This window comes from Oncorhynchus masou, chromosome 23 (genome assembly GCF_036934945.1).
Source record: "Oncorhynchus masou masou isolate Uvic2021 chromosome 23, UVic_Omas_1.1, whole genome shotgun sequence".
In the NCBI taxonomy this organism is placed as follows: Eukaryota; Metazoa; Chordata; class Actinopteri; order Salmoniformes; family Salmonidae; genus Oncorhynchus; species Oncorhynchus masou.
Window position 1 is genome coordinate 36,724,316 of NC_088234.1, and position 25,356 is coordinate 36,749,671.

Below are 25,356 nucleotides of genomic sequence, written 5' to 3' on the forward strand. Positions count from 1 at the left end.
GCAAGCTTGAAACAACTGTATTTTTGGAGTTTCTCTCATTCTTCTCTGCAGATCCTCTCAATCTCTGTCAGGTTGTCAGAGCACAGCTATTTTCAGGTTTCTCCAGAGATGTTCGATCGGGTTCAAGTCTGAGCTCTGGCTGGGCCACTCAAGGACATTCAGAGACATTCAGAGACAGGAATGTTGGCCTGTTGGAAGGTGAACCTTCACGCCAGTCTGAGGTCCTGAGGGCTCTGGAGCTGGTTTTCACAAAGGGTCTTTCTGCATTTGGCTCCTTTCATCTTTCCGTCGATCCTGACTGGTCTCACAGTCTCTGCCGCTGACAAACATCCCCACAGCATGATGCTGCCACCACCATGCTTCACCGTAGTGATAGTGCCAGGTTTCCTCCAATGTGGCACTTGGCATTCAGGCCAAAGAGTTCAATCTTAGCTTCATCAGACCAGAGAATCTTGTTTCTCCTGGTCTGAGAGTCCTTTTACTGTCATGTGCCTTTTACTGAGGAGTGGCTTCCATCTGGCCTCTCTACCATAAAGGCCTGATTTGTGGAGTGCTGCAGAGATGGTTGTCCTTCTGGAAGGTTCTCCCATCGCCAAAGAGGAACTGGAGCTCTGTCAGAGTGACCATCGGGTTCTTGGTCACCTCCCTGACCAAGGCCCTTCTCCCCCTGATTGTTCAGTTTAGCTGGGCGGTCAACTCTAGGAAGACTCATGATGGAGGCGGGGGACAAAATGGCGCTGTAGAGAAAACACTGTTTCAGAGAGCTCCAGTGGCATTCGTTAATCTCTCTTTTATATAAATTTTTTCGCTTGAAAAAAAGTGGTAGAACTTGCTAAATAAGCAACCCTACAATGAGTCTTGAGGGCTATTTCTCAAAGGTTTTCGACAACATGCCCAACAGAACTACTAAGAACTTGACCTAAATAACCACCGCTGTAGATGTGCAGGATGAGAGAAGCTAACTAACACCATTGCGGATCCAAGCACAGTGGACCTGGTGATTCAAAAGATTACTGATAACATTACTAAAGTGATCGATGTCAAGATAGGAATGGTCTTGGAAGGAATAGCAGGCCCTTCAGCTGAACTACAGAAGGTTGTCAAGTGTGTTGTTGAGGCGGAAGGAAGAATTGCTACTGTGGAAACTTCAACTACATCAATGGACACTAAGATAAAGGCACTTGAGAAACAGGTGCGCAAAATGGCGGAGCACAATGATGACTTGGATAACCCAGGACGCAGATGCAATATCCGTGTAGTGGGACTCCATAAAATGCTGAAGGGACACATTCAGTTAAATTCTTAGAGGAATGGATTACTGGCTACCTACAAATGGATACTAAGGCTGGTCGTGTGAAGCTGGATAGAGCCCATCGCTCTCAAACATCAACACCCGATCCCAACCAGCGCCTACGGCTAGTGGTTATAAAGTTACACAACTTCACCGACAAGCAGTGCGTAATGGATGCAGCCAGACACATCAGATCTGACGGTATTCAACGCCAAGGTCCACGGGTCTCATTCTTCAATGATTACTCCACAGCGGTTGTATGAAAAAAAAGTTTGAATGAGAAAAGTGTTTGATGAGGTGAAGGCTCGACTCAAGAGAATGAGGAGGAGAGATGCTGGGTTCCGGTGGGGGACATTTTGGACCCTTCTCTCCTGAGAGATTTCCACCGCCTCCACCCGGATCGCCCGGCGCCTCGTCCTCCGGGTCGTCCTCAAGGCCGGTGGCGGCACGCTGCGGAGCCGCGTGTCAGGGGGGGTACTGTCAAGACTTCCGCCGAAGTTGGCTCCCCTGCCTGTTAGGGCGGTGCTCGGCGGTCGTCGTCACCGTCCTACTAGCCGCTACCGATCCCTTTTTCGTTTGTCTGTTGGTTTTGTCTTATTAGTTTCACCTGTGTGTATTTTAGTTTAATTAGCTTCCCTATATGTAGTAGTTTGTCCCGCCCTTGTTTTGTGCGGGATTGTTTTTTGTTACTCTGTTGCATGTGGTTTTCATGTGTGTATTCTCCGGACTGTTTGGTCCTGTGTTTGGGCTGGTCTGTTCTATGCGCCCTGTATGTTGGCGTGACCATTTTTTGGCCGGAGAATAAATCATGATATACTGAACCCTGCTCTCTGCGCCTGATTCCAACCCACCACTCCTAGTATCCCGTGACAGATAAACCAGGAAAATATTTCGCGTACCTAGGTAAAAAAAAGTGAGTAGACTCCCAGTCAATTGCTACTATTACCGATTCTGATGGCAACCATATATATGAAAATAAATGGATAAATTAGTTATTAAAGAAATGTTATGCAAAACTTTATGCCTCAGAACTGACAAATGATGCCCCCAAACTAATGGAGGACTTATTTTCTAAGATTAAGCTCCCAACTATTTTCAAAGAACAGAGGTCTCTCCTTGATGCCCTTATTAGGGGAAGGGAAAAGGGGGATACCTCGTCAGCTTTACAAATGAATGCATTCAACTGAAATGTATCTTCCGCATTTAACCCAGCCCCTCTGATTCAGAGAGGTGCAGGGGGCTGCCTTAAATCGACATCTACGTCTTCAGCGCCCGGGGAACAGTGGATTAACTGCCTTGCCCGGGGCAGATAGACAGATTTTTACCTCGTCAGCTCGAGGATTTGATTTAGCAACCTTTCGGTTACTGGCCCAATGCTCTAACCACCAGGCTCCTACAAAGGAAGAGTTAATGTTTGCAATTGAGAAACTGCAAAATGGTAGGGCCCCAGGACCAGATGGGTTTTGTAGTGAGTTTTATAACGAGTCGAATGGCCTGATCCTTGAGCCATTGCTTGATATGTTTAACCCTTCATTTTCAAATGACCACCTTCCTCAAACGCTGAGGGAAGCTAACATATCACTTATTCTCAAAACGGGAATTCCTCATATATACCTGTTGCTCTTCTGAACGTAAAAAATAGAATAGAAATAGAAAATAGCTTTCTAAAATCCTAGCCACTCGAATAGAGGACTTATTGCCACTAATTGTGAAAGGGAACCAAACTGGCTTCGTTAAGTGCCATAAATCATGTAATAATGTCAGGTGGCTTCTTAATATTATTCAAGCCTACCAACGTAGTGCTGTGGATGGTCTTGCGCTCTCCCTAGATGCTGAAAAACATTGACTGTGTGAAGTGGTCCTACCTATTCTTTGCTCTAACTACATTTGGTCTAGGTGACAACTTTATAAAATGGGTTAAAACCTATTGGTACTAGGGGGCAGTATTTTCATTTTTGGAAAAATAACGTTCTTGTCACGCCTTGGTCTTAGTATTTTGTGTTTTCGTTAATTAGTTGGTCAGGCCAGGGTGTGACATGGGTTTATGTTGTTGTATTTCATAGTGGGGTTTTGTAGTATTTGGGATTGCGGCTGAGTAGGGGTGTTGTATAGGCTTGGCTGCCTGAGGCGGTTCTCAATCAGAGTCAGGTGATTCTCGTTGTCTCTGATTGGGAACCGTATTTAGGTAGCCAGGGTTTCACTTTGTATTTGGTGGGTGATTGTTTCTGTCTCTGTGTTAGTGTTCACCAGACATGCTGTATAGGTTTTTTCACGTTCCTTTTGTTGTTTTTTTGTATTTATAAGTTATTTCGTGTATCGTCATTTGTTCCATTAAAAACATGAGTAACCAACACGCTGCATTTCGGTCCGACTCTCTTTCGACAAACGAAGAACGTCGTTACAGAATCACCCACCACACACGGACCGAGCAGCGTGTTAACAGGCAGCTGGAGCAGCGAAGGGAGGACGTTATGGACAGCAGAGGATTGGAGTATACGACCTGGGAAGAAATAGACAGGTGGGCGGCAGACCCAGAGAAAGTGCCGGAGCCCGCCTGGGATTCGCTGGAGCAGTGCGAAGAGGGCTATAGGAGAATGGAGTCGAAAAGAAAGACACGGCGGCGCAGAGCGAAACCCGGGAATCAGCCCAAAAATTTCTTGGGGGGGGGGTCTATCAGGGAGTATGGCTACGCCAGGTAGGAGACCTGCGCAAACTCCCTGTGCTTACCGGGGGACTAGAGAGACCGGGCAGGCACCGTGTTATGCAGTGGTGCTCACGGTGTCCCCAGTGCGGGTGCATAGCCCGGTGCGGTACATTTCAGCTCCGCGTATCGGCCGGGCTAGATTGAGCGTCGAGCCAAATGCCATGAAGCCGGCTCTATGCATCTGGTCCCCAGTGCGTCTCCTTGGGCCGGCTTACATGGCACCAGCCTTGCGCTCGGTGTCTCCGGTTCGCCTACGTAGCCCAGTGCGGGCTATTCCACTTTGCAGCACTGGCAGGGCAACCGAGAGTATTCAACCAGGTAAGGTTGGGCAGGCTCGGTGTTCAAGATCTCCAGTGCGCCTGCACGGTCCGGTCTATCCAGTACCACCTCTACAACCCAGCCCTCCGGTAGCAGCTCCCCGCACCAGGCTTCCTGTGCGTGTCCTCGGCCCAATACCACCAGTGCCAGCACCACGCATCAGGCCTACAGTGCGCCTCGCCTCTCCTGCCCTGTCGGAGCCTTTCTCCTCTCCAGCGCTGCCGGAGCCTCCTGCCTGTTCGGAGCATCCTGAGCTGCTAGTCTGCATGGAGCAGCTAGAGCTGCCAGTCTGCAAGGAGCTGACAGTCTGCAAAGAGCTGCCAGTCTGCATGGAGCAGCTAGAGCTGCCAGTCTGCAAGGAGCTGTCAGTCTGCATGAAGCTGCCAGTCTGCATGGAGCTGCCAGTCTGCATGGAGCTGCCAGTCTGCCCAGCGTCGCCAGTCTGCCCAGCGTCGCCAGTCTGCCCAGCGTCGCCAGTCTGCCCAGAGTCGCCAGTCTGCCCAGCGCCGCCAGTCTGTCCAGATCTGCCAGTCAGCCAGACTCATCCAGATCTGCCAGTCAGCCAGACTCTTCCAGATCTGCCAGTCAGCCAGACTCTTCCAAATCTGCCAGTCAGCCAGACTCTTCCAGATCTGCCAGATAGCCAGACTCTTCCAGATCTGCCAGTCAGCCAGACTCTTCCAGATCTGCCAGTCAGCCAGACTCTTCCAGATCTGCCAGTCAGCCAGACTCTTCCAGATCTGCCAGTCAGTCAGACTCTTCCAGATCTGCCAGTCAGCCAGACTCTTCCAGATCTGCCAGTCAGCCAGACTCTTCCAGATCTGCCATTCAGCCAGACTCTTCCAGATCTGCCAGTCAGCCAGACTCTTCCAGATCTGCCATTCAGCCAGACTCTTCCAGATCTGCCAGTCAGCCAGACTCTTCCAGATCTGCCAGTGAGCCAGACTCTTCCAGATCTGCTAATCAACCAGACTCTTCCAGATCCGCCAGTCAGCCAGGATCTGCCGGATTCAACTGCCTGGCTGGGCTTCATGTCAGTACTGGGCTTCCTCTCAGTACTGGGCTTTCTCTCAGTACTGGGCTTCCTCTCAGTCCCGAGCTGCCCCTCAGTCCCGAGCTTCCCCTCAGTCCCGAGCTGCCCCTCAGTCCCGAGCTGCCCCTCAGTCACAAGCTGCTCCTCAGTTCAGTGGGGTTCTGGGTGAGGACTATTTGGCCATGGTCGGCGGCGAGGGTGGATCATCACAGGACGCGAAGGGGAGGAACTATGACATTTATGGAGTGGGGTCCACGTCCCGAGCCGGAACCGCCACCATGGACAGACGCCCACCCGGACCCTCCCTATGGTTTTGAGGTGCGTCCGGGAGTCCGCACCTTAGGGGGGTTCTGTCACGCCTTGGTCTTAGTATTTTGTGTTTTCGTTAATTAGTTGGTCAGGCCAGGGTGTGACATGGGTTTATGTTGTTGTATTTCATAGTGGGGTTTTGTAGTATTAGGGATTGCGGCTGAGTAGGGGTGTTGTATAGGCTTGGCTGCCTGAGGCGGTTCTCAATCAGAGTCAGGTGATTCTCGTTGTCTCTGATTGGGAACCGTATTTAGGTAGCCAGGGTTTCACTTTGTATTTGGTGGGTGATTGTTCCTGTCTCTGTGTTAGTGCTCACCAGACAGGCTGTATAGGTTTTTTCACGTTCCGTTTGTTGTTTTTTTGTATTTATAAGTTATTTCGTGTATCGTCATTTGTTCCATTAAAAACATGAGTAACCAACACGCTGCATTTCGGTCCGACTCTCTTTCGACAAACGAAGAACGTTGTTACAGTTCTCAAATTAAACAGGATATTTTGTCAGGACAAGATGCTAGAATATGCATATAATTGACAGCTTAGGATAGAAAACACTCTAAAGTTTCCAAAACTGTAAAAATATTGTCTGTGAGTATAACAGAACTGATGTTACAGGCGAAAGCCTGAGAAAAATCCAATCCGGAAGTGACTCATCTTTTGAAAGCCCTGCGTTCCGATGCGTCCCTATTGAGCTGTGTATGCCCTATAAACCAGATTACGCTTTCTACGTATTCCCCAAGGTGTCTACAGCATTGTGACATAGTTTTACGCATTTATGTTGAAGAATACCTGTAGGCGGCTTCATTGCGCAAGTGGTCACCTGATGCTCCCAGAGAAATTCTCGTGTAAAATACAGAGGTAGACATTATTCCAATCGCTTCTACTGAGAAACCAATTGTCCCGGTTGATATATTATCAAATAGATATTTTAAAAACACCTTGACGATTGATTATAAACAACGTTTGCCATGTTTCTGTCGATATTATGGAGCTATTTTGGAATATTTTTCGGTGTTGTTGTGACCGCAATTTCCGGTTGATTTCTCAGCCAAATGTGAAGAACAAACGGGCCTATTTCGCCTACAAAAATAATATTTTGGGAAAAAATGAACTTTGGCTATCTACCTGGGAGTCTCGTGAGTGAAATCATCCGAAGTTCATCAAAGGTAAACGATTTAATTTGATTGCTTTTCTGATTTTCGTGACAAGGTTGCCTGCTGCAAGGAAGGCATAATCCTATGCTAGGCTATCGATAAACTTACACAAATGCTTGTCTTGCTTTGGATGTAAAGCATATTTTGAAAATCTGAGATGACAGGGTGATTAACAAAAGGCTAAGCTGTGTTCCAATATATTTCACTTGTGATTTTCATGAATAGGAATATTTTCTAGGAAGAGTTATGTCTGTTGCGTTATACTAATCAGTGTCAGATGATGACAACGGTCCCGTTCACGGGATGGGGTGTCACTAGAGGTTAAGGTTTTATATGATGATTCTCAGGCTGCTGTCCTTACTAATGGGCTGAAGTCAAATAGCTTCTCCACACACAGAGGTACCAGACAAGGCTGTCTTTTGTCCCCTCTCCTATTTGGGCTCGCTATGGAACAATTGGCCGATGCCATCAGAGTAATGCCTGCCATACAGGGTCTGCTCATTGATGACGTTCATCATAAAATAAGCTTGCATGCTGATGATGTTTTGACATTCATCTCTACCCCGAGACTTCAATAACAATCTCTTGTTAAAATTATTTTGTGAATTCTCAGGCTACAAGATTAATTTAACTAAATCAGAGGCTATGCCACTTGGTAGTCTTCACTCTGTACCTACTACCTATCCCCCTTTCCTTTTAAATGGTCTCCCTCAGGTTTTACATGTCAGGGTATATTCGTAACTCCTGTTTTGCAAGGAGGAATGGGAATAAAATTCAGTCTCTCGATGTACAAAACTGATAGAGACATACCCTAAGCGACTTACAGCTGTAATCGCAGCAAAAGGTGGCGCTACAAAGTATTAACATAAGGGGGCTGAATAATTTTGCACGCCCTGTTTTTCAATTTTTGATTTGTTAAAAAAGTTTGAAATATCCAATAAATGTCGTTCCACTTCATGATTGTGTCCCACTTGTTGTTGATTCTTCACAAAAAATACAGTTTTATATCTTTATGTTTGAAGCCTGAAATGTGGCAAAAGGTCGCAAAGTTCAAGGGGGCCGAATACTTTCGCAAGGCACTGTATGTACCACCTGGACTGGACACAGCTAGACAAACTTATGTTTTTGAGAAGATCAGGGAGTTTTGCGACAAAGAGGCTATGGACATCACATGCCCTGCACCAAAGTCAAGGGCAGGACAGAAACAGGCTCCCTGAATATAGATTCCCTTGTTCATGCGTGGTTTGGACAGACCGGTTATAAGCACTGTCTGCACTGCCTCTATTCAAATGACTCTCTCCTAAAATACGCTGCTGCTTAGCTACTTTACCCCTGATTATATGCATATAACTACCTCATCCAGCACTGATATTGTTATTGATGTTGCTTTTATACATACTGTATATTATTTTATTTCAATTGACACTATCTCTTTCTGATATTGCTACTATGCAAGAACCAGTAACAGACTTTTTTTCAAAAGTGAGTTTACAAGTTTATCAACTTTCATTGTTCCCCAAAAATGCACTGTGTCATCTACAATTTTGTAGCTTTGAGTCGCTACTGTTATTCAATGTAAAAAACACAATATCAAATTTTGCTACATAAATCACAGGCATGCTTTTAGCCCCTCCTCCTCTCAGCAGTGTCCTAAATGTAAAACTGATACAGGCACCATAACACATGGTTTAAGGTCATGTTCCAAATTATAAAGATACTGGTCTAATGTTCTTCAAGAAATTGAAAAAATCCTAGCTGTTGACTTAGAATTGGACCCAGTTTCTTTGCTGTTAGGTCTCCCTAGAGGAGGCTTTACAACGTCCTTACCCTCACAGCGAGGAAAAACATTCTCTTACATTGGATTAATGACAAGGTCACTTCTATTAAGGATTGGCATAAAATACAATATGTGTCATGAGGGACTAGGTGTGTGAGGAAGAATCAGGCACAGAGAGCAGAGAGTTCCACAGGAAGAAGTGCACTTTAATACGGCACAAAAAGCAATGCCCACAATATAGGGCGCGGAGAAATATGGACCAACCCAAAACACCGGGTACCAGGTCTAGAACACGAACACACCTAAATAACACACACACGTAACACAAGAACAATCCCGCACAAAACAAGGGCGGGTATACGGCCTTTAAATAAGGAAGCCCATCAAGCACACACAAATAGACACAGGTGCAACTAATAAGACAAAACAAAAAGAAAACGAAAATGTGATCGGTGGCGGCTAGTAGGCCGGTGACGACGACCGCCGAGCACCGCCCAAACAGGCAGGGGAGCCAACTTCGGCGGAAGTCGTGACAATTTTATTGGGTGCCATTAGAATATCTGATATGTACTGTACATTACATTCTAAAACAGATCAGTTCTACAAAGTGTGGGAACCTTATTTAAATTACCTAGAACCTAACTTATCAACTTTTTTTTCATTTCACCTTTATTTAACCAGGTAGGCAAGTTGAGAACAAGTTCTCATTTACAATTGCGACCTGGCCAAGATAAAGCAAAGCAGTTCGACACATACAACAACACAGAGTTACACATGGAGTAAAACAAACATACAGTCAATAATACAATAGACAAATAAGTCTATATACAATGAAAGCAAGTGAGGTGAGATAAGGGAGGTAAAGGCAAAAAAAAGGTCATTGTGGCGAAGTAAATACAATACAGCAAGTAAAATACTGGAATGGTTGATTTACAGTGGAAGAATGTGCAAAGGAGAGATATAAATAATGGGGTGCAAAGGAGTAAAATAAATAAATGCAGTAGGGAAAGAGGTAGTTGTTTGGGCTAAATGATAGATGGGCTATGTACAGGTGCAGTAATCTGTGAGCTGTTCCGACAGCTGGTGCTTAAAGCTAGTGAGAGAGATAAGTGTTTCCAGTTTCAGAGATTTTTGTAGTTCGTTCCAGTCATTGGCAGCAGAGAACTGGAAGGAGAGGCGACAAAGGAAGAATTGTTTTTGGGGGGACCAGAGAGATATACCTGCTGGAGCGTGTGCTACAGGTGGGTGCTGCTACGGTGACCAGCGAGCTGAGATAAGGGGGGACTTTACCGAACAGGGTCTTGTAGATGACCTGGAGCCAATGGGTTTGGCGACGAGTATGAAGCGAGGGCCAGCCAACGAGAGCGTAAATGTCGCAGTGGTGGGTAGTATATGGGGCTTTGGTGACAAAATGGATGGCACTGTGATAGACTGCATCCAATTTGTTGAGTAGGGTATTGGAGGCTATTTTTTAAATAACTTCGCCGAAGTCGCGGATTGGTAGGATGGTCAGTTTTACAGGGGTATGTTTGGCAGCATGAGGGAAGGATGCTTTGTTGCGAAATAGGAAGCCAATTCTAGATTTAACTTTGGACTGGAGATGTTTGATGTGAGTCTGAAAGGAGAGTTTACAGTCCAACCAGACACCTAGGTATTTGTAGTTGTCCACATATTCTAAGATGTCCAGAGTAGTGATGTTGGACAGGCGGGCAGGTGCAGGCAGTGATCGGTTGAAGAGCATGCATTTAGTTTTACTTGTATTCAAGAGCAATTGGAGGCCACGGAAGGAGAGTTGTATGGCATTGAAGCTCGTCTGGAGGGTTGTTTACACAGTGTCCAAAGAAGAGCCAGTAGTATACAGAATGGCGTCGACTGCGTAGAGGTGGATCAGAGACTCACCAGCAGCAAGAGCAATTATGCTGTAATGATTTCCTTAGAATGGTGGTACTTGTCTCAAGATTACAAATCAAAATAAAATGTTATTTGTCACATACATGTGTTTAGCAGATGTTTTTGCAGGTGTAGCGAAATGCCATTGTTTCTAGCTCCAAAAGTGCAGTAATATCTAATAAGTAATATCTAACAATTTCACAACAATACACACAAATCTAAAATAAAGGAATGGAATTAAGAAAATATAAATATTTGGGCGAGCAGTGTCCGAGCGGCCTCCACTAAGATACAGTAGAATAGGATAGAATACAGTATATACAGTTGAAGTCGACTCTCTTTTCAACCACTCCACAAATTTCTTGTTAACAAACTATAGTTTTGGCAAATCGGTTAGGAGTTACACAAGTAATTTTTACAACAAGTGTTCACAGACAGATTATTTCACTTATAACTGACAGTATCACATTTCCAGTGGGTCAGAAGTTTACATACACTAAGTTGACTGTGCCTTTAAACAGCTTGGACAATTCCAGAAAATGATGTCATGGGCTTAGAAGCTGCTGAAAGGCTAATTGAAATCATTTGAGTCAATTGGAGGTGTACCTGTGGATGTATTTCAAGGACTACATTCAAACTATATTGTAGAACTCTACAAGTCTGGTTCATCCTTGGGAGCAATTTCCAAATGCCTGAAGGTACCACGTTCATCTGTACAAACAATAATACGCAAGTATAAAATCATGGGACCATGCAGCTGTCATACCGCTCAGGAAGGAGACGCTTTCTGTCTCCTAGAGATGAATGTACTTTGGTGCTAACAGTGCAAATCAATCACAAAACAACAGCAAAGGACCTTGTGAAGATGCTGGAGGAAAGGTCCAAAAATATATATATCCACAGTAAAACAAGTCCTATATCGACATAACCATTCAAAGGCCGCTCAGCAAGGAAGAAGCCACTGCTCCAAAGCCTCCAATACAAAAGCCAGTCTACGGTTTGCAACTGCACATGGGGACAAAGATGGTACTTTATGGAGAAATGTCCTCTGGTTTGATGAAAAAAAACAACTGTTTGACCATAATGACCACCGTTATGTTTGAATTAAAAAGGGGGAGGCTTGCAAGCCGAAGAACACCATTCCAACCGTGAAGTACAGGGGTGGCAGCATCTTGTTGAGGGGGTGCTTTGCTGCAGGAGGGACTGGTGAACTTCACAAAATAGATGACATCATGAGGCGGGACAATTATGTGGATATATTGAATCAACATCTCAAGACGTCAGTCAGGAAGTTAAAACTTGGTCGCAAATGGGTCTTCCAAATGGACAATGAACCCAAGCATACTTCCAAAGTTATGGCATAATGGCTTAAGGACAACAAAGTCAAGGTATTGGAGTGGCCATCACAAAGCCCTGACCTCAATCCTATAGAAAATTTGTAGGCAGAACTGAAAAAGCGTGTGCGAGCAAGGAAGCCTACAAACCTGACTCAGTTACACCAGGTCTGTCAGGAGGATTGGGCCAAAATTCACCCAACTTATTGTTTGAATCTTTTGGAAGGCTACCCAAAATGTTTGACCCAAGTGAAACAATTTAAAGGCAATGCTACCAAATACTAATTGAGTGTTTGTAAACTTCTGACACTATATAGACAGGTGTGTTTCTTTCCAAATCATGTCCAATCATTTGAATTTGCCACAGGTAGAAACATCTCAAGGATGATCAATGGAAACAGGATGCACCTGAGATCAATTTCGAAGTCCCATAGCAAATGGTCTGAATACCTACATAAATAAGTTTTTTCTTGTTTTTATATATATAAATTTGCATGTCTAAAAACCTGTTTTTGGTTCATAATTTTGTGGTAGTGTGTGTAGATTGGTGAGGAAAAAAATGTATTTAATCAATTTTAGAATAAGGCTGTAAATGTAACAAAATGTCTGTATATGCACTGTATATCTCGCTTCTACACATGTTTAGGGCTTTGAGGAGCATGCCGTGTCGGCAAACTGCTATCTCAAGGCCCTCCTCATCTACTTTAGCAGATGACTTTCCTGACGTCTCTTTGGCCGCTGCCCACTCTGACGTGCCACACACTCCATTGTCTGGCGTCTACAACATGAAAATCACGGTGAAGTGCAGAGATTAATTTAAAATAAACAAGTTCTAAACTGGGTGACATTAAAGCTATATTATAGAAACTTTAAGAATAATTACATGATTGGTCTATGTATGGACATGTTTGACAAAGGATGACACGCCATCATCTTTCACAAGGAAGACACTGTCGTAGAATCCCTTCTCAACACTAAATAGAGATTCAGACTGCAAGATTTACATCACAAAATTATAGATCAAACCAAACCACTAAGAGTGGCAAGTAGCCTAGAGGTTAGAAAGGTCTGTTGCTGGTTCAAATCCCAGACATCTGACTGTGTTGCTCCAACTTTTCTGTGTAGGTGTATCTGTGTGTGTCTCGGAAGGTTTTGGATAAAGCAAAAAGACAAATTAACGTCCCACAGTTTTTCTTCATGGAAAACGACCTTTTCACTTGACAAATAATATTCTTCTAAAAAGAAGACCAACTGCATCTCCAAAATATTCTTCATAACAAAAAGAAGATCAGCATGCACATTAAGAAGGCATAGATATAGCCTGAATAAAACATCAACACATAAGAAGGTAAGTACAAACCCTGAGGCTTTATGGAAGCGGTATTGCTTGTGATTCCCATCCTCTGATATAGCCTGCATCTCCTGTGAGCAGGCAGGATAATGGAGGAGATCGCTTCCACAAAGCTTGTCTATTTCAAACCGCCCATACGTCCACTCGAGGAATGGCTTCTGGAATGTGTTGCCACATATCTTTTCACTCTAATAAAATGCAAAACATACAGAGGTATAATTAAGGGTACATTTTTATATTAGTGACAAATATTAACCACAAATTCATAAACATTATCATTTGATGAGTATATACACACTTAACCTTCCAAAGTGTTTTTTTTTTCTTCCGTCAAGCGTTCTCACCAAGGCTTGACGGGAGCATCCTGGTTGGCCACCTTTATGTCTTCAAAGGACTTGAAGAGGTCCATGGTGAAGATGGTGTGGTGCGTCACGGTGTCTGGCCTGTAGCCACTCTTTTGAAGTTCAACCAGCCCCATTGTCCAATGTCTCAGACACCCGGAGAAGTTCAGAGCAGGAAGGGACAGGTTGTAGTGCCCTGAGTCAATAGTAATTATTAGGAAGTAATTAATGACATTCTTTAAAAACATGTGAATATAAGTAAAGACCTTAAAAACCACATACTTACCATTTATTCCAATCAGGATGATCTGCTTGCCACTAGTCAATGTTAGGGGGGCAACCACACAGCTGTGGTACAGCCATGGGAAAAAGACAAACTAGAATCCAAACCGTGACACCAAAAAACTCACAGATAAGTTGTTCTATATATTTGGACTGTAAATACTGATGCATTGAAAATTGTGCAGCATGTCTAAAAAGGTGGTATTGCAGGAGGTGCTATCAGATTTAATATGAAACACCTAAACAATAAACACACATGTAATACAGGAATCTTCTCTGTGCCGCATGTGACATAGCCACCCATAGCACCAAGGTTTTACACAACAGGTAGTCTCTGTTTGAAGGGTTTTATTGCTCCTTGTCTCCAATCACCGTAATTCATCAGGATGATGAGGGGTCCCTTACCTTCCAGGAACAACCTCTGTCTTGCAGTCATTAACTTTTAGGTTTGCATGTATTGCATATAGATTTAAAAAAAAATGTTATATTACTCCCCAAATAAGAGGAACCACAGCTAATGCACATTAAAACCACATAGTTAGGCACATGTCATTTAATGGCATATATATCTGATATAATGACATACACTAATATCATAATGAATTCTCATCTCTTCACCCTTTAAGTTGTGTTGATGAAGAAATATAACACAATTTGTATTTAATAGGTTCCAGTACCAGTACCCATGCTCCTGCATCTATCCCCACAAGATACAGGTACAGTATGCTAGAATGCCAAACAAATGCCATGCCGACCTTAAAATAATTATACAGCCAAGCTATTATTTTCAGGAATTCTGTCATGTTTTTAAATTTTTTTTTTTTTATCTCCACACGTCTCCCTGATGCAGGAGCCGATGGGGAGTTTCACGCGGTCAGATTGTCATGTAACCCAAAGGTGACTTGGGCAGGCCTTGTGTGCAGAAAAGTGGGGGGGAAAGAGAGAGTCAATGGGTAGACAGCATGCTCTCTACTGAAGTTACTGTTTTGGGCCAGTGTCAGTATTGCAACAGTGAGGATATGAGAGGCTTAGGTTACAGTCAATCGGTCTGAGGAGTTAAATGTTTTATTGCACTACTTTGTATTTAATCCTACATTGAAATGAAAGCCAGTGACAAAGCTAAACTTGATCAGTATATTGCAACTGCATTTAGTACTAGTTAGACATTTCCTAACAAGGTAGTCGTGCTGTCTGACAAGTTGAAAGACACTAGCCTTGATGATGCCCTTACTCTCTTGAGGTTGTTGTCTGTAGCGGGATTTCCTTATGGTCAAGTGACCTAACTTCGAGCATCCCTCAGGTCAATACACCCTCCTACCATTTGCTACTCTGATGAGCAGAAGAAGGATAGTGTATGAGTCTAAAAAGCATGTCGTGTTAAGGCATGAGGCATGTGTGATAGAGAAGCACAGGCTGTGTTTTCTGAACCGAGGGAGTAGTGTAATGATCTTAGCTTTGATAAGTCTGTTAATAAGAAATTCCTTAAGGGAGATCTCGCTCTTGGCATCTCCTTTGGGGTTCTTTTAGGTAAAGGTTTCCCAAACCTCTCATAGGCCTCCTCCAGACGTTTCATATTTTTGTTTTAACCCTTAACATGCTTCAATTTGTCAACTAATCATCAAGCATTTGACTAATTAAATCAGGTGTGGCAGTACAGGGTTAAAACAAAAATGTGAAACTTCTGTGGGGGAATCCCTGTTTTAGGGGCAAGGCTAGTGGCATGAGCAGGTTACTGTCACTTTGCAGTTCGCTCCTTCTGATCCTAAAGTATTTATTAAGATCAAACAGAATGGGAATCTGTATGTGATTAAAATTACAACATAACAAACATTGTGGTATGTACCCATCATTCAACTGTCCTAAAAATATACTGGGGAAATGGGAAGAAATATCACTTCCATCTACATTTTGAAATTATAATGTAGATGGAAGTGCCTCCTCAAATGCCACCAGTGCCCCATTCCGCTGTTTGCTCAAGCTCATTTCTCTATTTGGTAGAACATAAACATTATTGTATGTTAATAACGTAGAAAAACAAGTACCAAAATGTGTGATCATATACTGAGACACAATCAAATAATATATATTAGTTTCACACATGACAGAAGTAAATTGGTAAACATTGTGGATGGTTAATTTTCATTATCGTGGGAACTGCGTTATATTGTGGAAAATCAAAAAACAAAGCCTCCACAGTTAATACTCAAATGTTTTTGTTATTTACCTGCTTGAATTCATTAACATCTCAGGTGCAAACAACGCTGGTATAATTATTTCTGAACTAGAATGGTATATTCACATTTACACAATTGGTATACAGACAGCAAAATTAGAATGACAGTTTACAGTTTAAAATGTGCAGATACCAGCATAGCTATGGAATCATATTTGTATGGGACGCATACAGGCCATAAATAAACTAGCTACGCCATCAAAGATCTTATTAAAAGGCAAAATAGTTGAATCGGTTTATTATACAGGTATGTTATGTATTATATGCAGAGTAGTTGTTTATTTTAAGTTGAGTGCGGTATTCAACACAACCACTTCTACTTTCCAAATCCACAGAGTTTACACCCAGAGGAGTGTCACTGCTCATTTGGCAGTTATATATATTATATAAATTATATAGCAAATGTGCCCACTCTGGTCTTGGCATGTGTACTCTAGCCAAATAAAATAAAATAAAATGTTATTGGTCGCATGTATATATTTAGCAGATGTTATTGCGGGTGTAGCAAAACAGCCTGCAGATACAGTGTGGGGAGGCTACGTCCAAGTCAAACATATTTGTATATATCTTATGTAAACTGCACTGCAATTCAGATTCATTGTAATCTGCCAAAGTGCTCCACTGTGGCACATGTTTTTCTGTTAATTAAACCTGACCATCTAACATGCAAATAGCTGGATGTAAGTTGATTTGCACTCTTAAAGGGCCACAATAACAGCAATGACGACCTTGGGGGTGGTGGATTTGGAAACTACAGCTGCTCCTGTGTTAAAGGGGACCCCCCCCCTTTTTTTCCTGCAACACAATGACCAGAAAATGTTGTACGGTGCAATATGTATGTCCGATATGAAATATGGTTGTAAAATTAGAAGTGACACTGATGTGGATTTGGAAACTGTGGATTTGGAAAGTTAAAATGCTCCTGAGTAGAATGGACTGTCCTTTTACAGCGACACAACGTATAGATAATTTTGTAAGATGCAATATGTATGTCCAGTATAAAAAAAACTTTTGGGTTTAAGTTGATGGGCCACTCTATAAGGGCTGGCAAATGAGCAGGGACACTGAAGGGGTGTAAACTGTGGATTTGCTCCTGAGTAGAATTGACCCCCTTTTTCTGCACAACGTACAGATAGTATTGTATGGTGCAATAAGTGATAGGTGTACATACACAAAAAACATTGTTGACAATTTAGGTAATCTTGAAAGAAAAGAAGAGAAAGACAAAAAGACAACAATACATAATATCTTATAGAAATACGTTAAATATTTTTTTTATTCATAACTAGTATAAAATCTTTGGATACTTGTGCACATTTTCTATTATTTTCTCTCTCATTTTTTATTTACAAATTACATAGGACAGGACTTTTACCCGGAAGTACTTCGTTATTATTGCCGACTTCACAGTTATATTATAACGCATCCTGGAGTTGACACTTCCTGCTTATTTTTCCCCCCTGTCAACAAACCAAAATACATGTTCTATGCGAGATTTTGTCCATTTATTTGGATGTAGCTAGTAAATACAATTCATAGTAACAATGATTCCTTACTCTGTCAATATTAAACTCGCGGCGCGGACATTGACTGGAACGCTTAATTTGCAGAACAAAACTGCTGTTGACTGGTGAGTTCTGGAGCCCTGTGCATTGGCCTAGCTAGCTAAAATCTTTAGATATTTACGTTAACTCACTCAGCTGAAATGGTTTATTCTACAGAAAATGAAGACGAGCAGATATGTATTAGATTACAATACTATATTGTTTAGTCTTTGGATAAAATGAAGAATTTGAATGCTTCGCTTCACAGTTGGCAAGTGGTGTTCTGCTACAAGTTTCAGCAAGCCGGTTTAGCTAACGTGAAATAGCTTCGTCCCGCAATTAGCTTAGACATTTAATTTAGTTAGCGTTTGGATTAATATTGTTGACTTTACTTTGCCATCTGTAGACATTACGAGTAAAGTTAAAATTGTTAATATACATTTTAGCTAACATAAATGGCTAAGCTAATTAAATGTTAATATACATGACCAATATGAGACGAAGCTAACGTTAGCTTCCTCGCTAATTAGCGAATTGTCTAACGTAACGTTAACTAGTTATTGATTTGACATTGCAGTTGTGTTTTTGTGCTAAAGCTGACAACCAATTACGATGCTACTGTTTAGTGTCATTGGTTGAGTGTAAATGTATGTGACTGATGAATGCCATATTGCTAGTAGTTAGCTGTAGTTTAAAAAAAGCAAATAAAGTGTGCTTGTAAGATTAGTTAATGTGCTAGACCCCCACATTTGGGTCTTAGTGATTTTCTTGATGGTCTTTGTCCCTAGAGGTGAAAAATGTGTGGTAGTGCAGCAATAGCAGTATTCTCTGTTATCAATCGCTTTCATCCCTCAATTCCATATCAAATTGTATTTGTCACATGTTTCGTGAACAACAGGTGTAGAGTAGGATAAGAGTGAAATGCTTATTATGGGCCCTTCCCAACAATGCAGAGGAAATAATAGAAAAATAATAAAACAAGGATAAATATACAATAAGAATTATGTTGGCTTTATACACAATGTACCACTTCCGAGTTCATGTTTAGCGTTACGAGGTAATTAAGGTAGATGTATACAGGTAAGGATAAAATGTCTAGGCAACAGGATAGATGAACTGTAGCAACGGTGTATGTGATGAGTCAAAAAAGTTAGTCTGGGTACCTATTGATTAATTATTTAACATCTTATGGCTTTTGGGTAGAACCTTTTTATTTATTTATTTATTTTCAGACTTGGTACATCAGTACCGCTTGCCATGCGATTTCAAAGAGTCTATGACTTGGGTGGCTGGAATTTTGCAGTTTTTAGGGCCTTCCACTGACTACCTGTTATGCGAGTGCAGCAAGGAGCAAAGGTAAGGTGCTAGCTAGCATTAAACTTAGCTTATAAAAAACAATCAATCTCAACATAATCACTAGTTAACTACACATGGTTGATGATATTACTAGTTTATCTAGCTTGTTCTATACAATCGATGCGGTGCCTGTTAATTTATCATTGAATCACAGCCTACTTTGCCAAACGGGTGATTTAACAAGCGCATTGCACCAATGTGTACCTAACCATAAATATCAACGTCTTTCTTAAAATCAATACACAAGTATATATTTTTATACCTGCATATTTAGTTAATATTGCCTGCTAACATGAATTTCTTTTAAATCGTGTCACTTCTCTTGCGTTCTGTGCAACAGAGTCAGGGTAAATGCAGCAGTTTGGGCCGTCTGGCTCGTTGCGAACCGTGTGACGACCATTTCTTCCTAACAAAGACAGCCAACTTCGCCAAACGGGGGATGACTTAACAAAAGCACATTTGCGAAAAAAGAACAATCGTTGCACGACTGTACCTAACCATAAACATCAATGCCTTTCTTAAAATCAGTACACGGAAGTATATATTTTTTAAACCTGCATATTTAGTTAAAAGAAATTCATGTTAGCAGGCAATATTAACTAGGGCAATTGTGTCACTTCTCTTGCGTTCATTGCACGCAGAGTCAGGGTATATGCAACAGTTTGGGCCACCTGGCTCGTTGCGAACAAATTTGCCAGAATTTTACATAATTATGACATAACATTGAAGGTTGTGCAATGTAACAGGAATATTTAGACTTATGGATGCCACCCGTTAGATAAAATACAGAACGGTTCCGTATTTCACTGAAAGAATAAACATTTTCTTTTTTAAATGATAGTTTCCGGTTTGACCATATTAATGACCTAAGGCTCGTATTTCTGTGTGTTATTAAATTATAATTAAGTCTATGATTTGATAGTGTTGTCTGACTGAGCGGAGGTAGGCTGCAGCAGGCTCGTAAACATTCATTTAAACAGCACTTTCCTGCTTTTGCCAGCAGCTATTCGCAATGCTTCAAGCATTGCGCTGTTTATGACTTCAAGCCTATCAACTCCCGAGATTAGGCTGGCAATACTAAAGTACCTTTTAGAACATCCAATAGTCAAAGGTATATGTAATACAAATGGTATAGAGAGAAATAGTCCTATTATAACTACAACCATAAAACTTCTTACCTGGGAATATTGAAGACTCATGTTAAAAGGAACCACCAGCTTTCATATGTTCTCATGTTCTGAGCAAGGAACTTAAACGTTAGCTTTCTTACATGGCACATATTGCACTTTTACTTTCTTCTCCAACACTGTTTTTGCATTATTTAAACCAAATTGAACACGTTTCATTATTTATTTGAATCTAAATTGATTTTATTGATGTATTATGTTAAGTTAAAATGTGTTCATTCAGTATTGTTGTAATTGTCATTATTATCGACGTTGAAAAATCATAATCATTTGACCTCTAGTACGTAGAGTTAGTGTGGGGACGATGTCATCAATGCACTTATTGATAAATTGCAATGTCCGATTATGACTAGAGGTCGACCGATTATGATTTTTCAATACCGATACCGATTATTGGAGGACCAAAAAAAGCCGATACCGATGTATTTATTTATTTTTTTGTTGGGGGGAATTTAAAAAAATTATTTTTATTTATTAGTAATGACAATTCCAACAATACTGAATGAACAATGAACACTTTAATTTGAACTTAATACAATATATCAATAAAATCAATATAGTCTCAAATAAATAATGAAATTTGGTTTAAATAATGCAAAAACAAATTGTTGGAGAAGAAAGTAAAAGTGCAATATGTGCTATGAAGAATGCTAACATTTAAGTTCTTTGCTCAGAACATGAGAACATATGAAAACTGGTGGTTCCTTTTAACATGAGCCTTCAATATTCCCAGGTAAGAAGTTTTAGGTTGTAGTTATTATAGGACTATTTCTCTCTATACCATTTGTATTTCATATAACTTTGACTATTGGATGTTATTATTGGCACTTTAGTATTGCCAGTGTAACAGTATGGCTTCCGTCCCTCTCCTCTCCCCTACCTGGGCTCGAACCAGGAACACATCGACAACAGCCACCCTAGACGCATCGTTACCTAGCGCGCCACAAAATCTGTGGCCCTTGCAGAGCAAGGAGAACAACTACTTCAAGGTCTCAGAGCGAGTGACTTCACCGATTGAAACACTATTAGCGCGCTCCCTGCTAACGAGCTAGCCATTTCACATCGGTTACACCAGCCTTATCTCGGGAGTTGATAGGCTTGAAGTCATAAACAGCTCAATGCTTGAAGCACGGCGAAGAGCTGCTGGCAAATGCAGGAAAGTGCTGTTTGAATGAATGCTTACGAGCCTGCTGCTGCCTACCACCGCTCAGTCAGACTGCTCTATCAAATCATAGACTTAATTATAACATAATAACACACAAATACAAGCCTTAGGTCATTTTTTTATTTGATTTATTTTACCTTTGTTTAACTAGGCAAGTCAGTTAAGAACAAATTCTTATTTTCAATGATGGCCAAGGAACAGTGGGTTTAACTGCCTGTTCAGGGGCAGAAAGACAGATTTGTACCTTGTCAGCTCGGGGATTCAAACTTGCAACCTTTCGGTTACTAGTCCAACGCTCTAACCACTGGCTACCCTGCCGCCCATTAATATGGTCAAAACCGGAAACTATCATTTCGAAAACAAAACGTTTATTCTTTCAGTGAAATACGGAACCTTTCCCTATTTTATCTAACGGGTGGCATCCCTACGTCTAAATATTGCTGTTACATTGCAAAACCTTCAATGTTATGTCATAATTATGTACAATTCTGGCAAATTAATTACGGTCTTTGTTTGGAATAAATGGTCTTCATACAGTTTGCAACGAGCCAGGTGGCCCAAACTGCTGCGTATACCCTGACTCTGCTTGCTCGGAACGCACGAGAAGTGACACAATTTCCCTAGTTAAAAGAAATGAATGTTAGCAGGCAATATTAACTAAATATGCAGGTTTGAAAATGTGTATTGATTTTAAAGAAAGGCACTGATGTTTATGGTTGGGTACACATTGATGCAACGGCAGTGCTTTTTTCGCGAATGCTCTTGTTAAATCATCACCCGTTTAGGTAAGTAGACTGTGATTCGATGAGAAATTAACGGGCACCGCATCGATTATATGCAACGCAGGACACGCTAGATAAACTAGTAATATCATCAACCATGTGTAGCTAACTAGTGATTATGTTAAGATAGATTTTTTTGTAAGATGAGTTTAATGCTAGCTAGCAACTTAACTTGGCTTCTTGCTGCACTCTCGTAACAAGTCGTCAGCCTGCCACGCAGTCTCCTCATGGAGTGCAATGTAACCGGCCACAATCGGTGGCTAGAAATGGAGATTACCGATTGTTATGATTACTTACGGCCGATTTCAAGGTATCAGCCATGCCGATTAATCGGTCGACATCTACTTAAGACAGCGCTAAGAGGGGACATGGACAGGCAGCTGATCGTCCTCGCAGTGGCAGACCACGTGTAACAACACCTGCACAGGATCGGTACATCCTAACATCACACTTGTGGGACAGGTACCGGATGGCAACAAACAACTGCCCGAGATGCACCAGGCAGGACTGGCATAAAGTGCTCTTCGCTGATGAGCCGCGGTTTTGTCTCACCAGGAGTGATGGTCGGATTTGTGTTTTTTGTCGAAGGAATGAGCGTTACACCGAGGCTTGTACTCTGGAGTGGGATCGATTTGGAGGTGGAGGGTCCGTCATGGTCTGGGACGGTTTGTGACAGCGTCATCGGACTGAGCTCATTATTGCCTGCAATCTCAATGTAGTCCTTTACAGGGAAGATATCCTCCTCCCACGTGCTACCCTTCCTGCAGGCTCATCCCTTCATGACCCTTCAGCATGACAATGCCACCAGCCATACTGCTCGTTCTGTGCGTGATTTCCTGCAAGACCGTAATGTCAGTGTTCTGCCATTGCCAGTGAAGAGCCCTGATCTCAATCCCATTGAGCACTTCTGGGACCTGTTGGATTGGAGGGTGAGGGCTAGGGCCATCCCCCCTAGAAATGTCTGGGAACTTGCAGATGACTTGGTGGAAGAGTGGGGTAACATCTCACAGCAAGAACTGGCAAATCTGGTGCAGTACATGAGGAGGAGATGCACTGCAGTACTTAATGCAACTGGTGGCCACACCAGATACTGACTGTTCCCTTTTTTTACCCCCCCCTTTGATCAGGGACACATTTTTCAATTTCTGTTGTTAATGTCTCAGTTGTTAAATCTTATGTTCATACAAATATTTACACAATCAATTTGCTGAAAATAAACACAATTGACAGTAAGTGTTACTTTTTTTGCTGATTTTTATGCATGTTCATGAGCTGGATTGCATGTCTTTAAAAAATAAATAATAATATTGGTTTGTACTTGTTATGTTTAGCTAGCTGACTCACTGCAATTCTTTTTTGCATTCTTTTAGTAGATGCACAATGGGCCTTTTTTTTCTTCTTCATTTCTTTAACGTAAACTTGTGTACTAAGCTGGTAGTGTGTATATGCTGGTATAAGATGACGATATGAAAATCGGGATACCGCCTCACCCGAGAACATGCCTCTGCTGTAATGACCCCACTTTTCAAGCAGCTGTGTGCTGCCCTGTTGATAGGCTAAAATGTAAATGTTATTTTTGATGGATACGGTATGCCCTGCTGCTATGCTAGATAGCTTAGTTATATCGCCCCTTATTTTAAATCTTTTCTCTTCTAGGGGTTGGCAGGGGCTGATAGCCCAGGGATGTCACTCCAGCATCCTCATCATCGACCCAAAGACTTCCCAGACCATCCAGGTTCTGGAGAGGCACAAAGCCAATGTGGTCAAGGTAAGTTCCAGTCAGGGTTTCTCAATATCATAATGGGAAAATCCCAGGAAGTTACCTCTGCCTTTTTTTGAATAAGTTGTTTGAGTGAATTCATAGCATGTAGCTTAGGTTACATTTGCAATAGTGAATGTAACCCATCACAGGAGTAAACTATATTCATGTCTGGTTCTAATTATAAAGACTGTTTTCTAGCTAAAGTGATATTTATCATCCAAAGTAAGAAATTGGGTTCTCTTTGACCTTGGTCAGAGTAAGCTTTTTCTCTTTGTCAGCAAGATTCGGCCATGTTTTCACTGTTTGGGCCAAAAAGCCACGTTGATAAAGTTTCAGCTCCCAAGTGGCGCAGCGGTCTAAGGCACTGCATCTCAGTGCAAGAGTCAAAACAAATGTATTTATATAACCCTTCGTACATCAGCTAATATCTCAAAGTGCTGTACAGAAACCCAGCCTAAAACTCCAAACAGCAAGCAATGCAGGTGTTGAACTACAGTGCCTTGCGAAAGTATTCGGCCCCCTTGAACTTTGCGACCTTTTGCCACATTTCAGGCTTCAAACATAAAGATATAAAACTGTATTTTTTTGTGAAGAATCAACAACAAGTGGGACACAATCATGAAGTGTAACGACATTTATTGGATATTTCAAACTTTTTTAACAAATCAAAAACTGAAAAATTGGGCGTGCAAAATTATTCAGCCCCCTTAACCTGTTGAAACTCTTGGGGCGCAATTTCATTTTTGGATGAAAAACGTTCCCGTTTTAAACAAGATATTTTGTCACAAAAAGATGCTCGACTATGCATATAATTGCTACGATTCGAAAGAAAACACTCTGACGTGTCCAGAAATACAAAGATATTTTCTATGCGTGCCCTAGAACATGAGCTTCAGGCAAAACCAAGATGAGATGGCATCCAGGAAATGAACAGGATTTTTGAGGCTCTGTTTTCCCTTATCTCCTTATATGGCTGTGAATGCGAGAGGAATGAGAATGCCCTTTCTGTCGTTTCCCCAAGGTGTCTGCAGCATTGTGACGTATTTGTAGGCAGATCATTGGAAGATTGACCATAAGAGACCACATTTACCACGTGTCCGCCCGGTGTCCTGCGCCGAAATTGGTGCGCAAAAGTCACCTGCCACTATTTTTCCAAGGGATACAGAGAGTAAAGCAAGCATCCACGAACTGCATGTCAATGAAGAGATATGTGAAAAAACACCTTGAGGACTGATTCCAAACAACGTTTGCCATGTTTCGGTCGATATTATGTAGTTAATCCGGAAAAAGTTTTACGTTGTAGGTGACTGAATTTTCGGTTCGTTTCGGTAGCCAGACGCAATGTGGAAAACGGAACGATTTCTCCTACACACAGACGCTTTCAGGAAACACTGCGCATTTGGTATGTAACTGAGAGTCTCCTCATTGAAAACATCAGAAGCTCTTCAAAGGTAAATGATTTTATTTATTTGGTTATCTGGTTTTTGTGAAAATGTTGCGTGCTACATGTTATTCAAAATGCATTGCTAGCTTTGCATACTCTTAC

At 41.9% G+C, this 25,356-nt stretch overlaps 1 protein-coding gene across 1 annotated transcript in view; it reads left to right on the top strand.

Annotated features, from left to right (window-relative positions):
• Positions 1-17,425: 17,425 nt before the first annotated feature.
• Positions 17,426-25,356, top strand: part of wdr11 (WD repeat domain 11) — a 175,160-nt gene continuing 167,229 nt past the window's right edge. The window contains exons 1-2 of the mRNA XM_064931970.1: positions 17,426-17,644; positions 23,705-23,816. Coding sequence (XP_064788042.1) covers positions 17,559-17,644; positions 23,705-23,816 — 198 coding nt within the window. The 5' untranslated portion in view covers positions 17,426-17,558. The remainder of the gene's footprint in view (positions 17,645-23,704; positions 23,817-25,356) is intronic.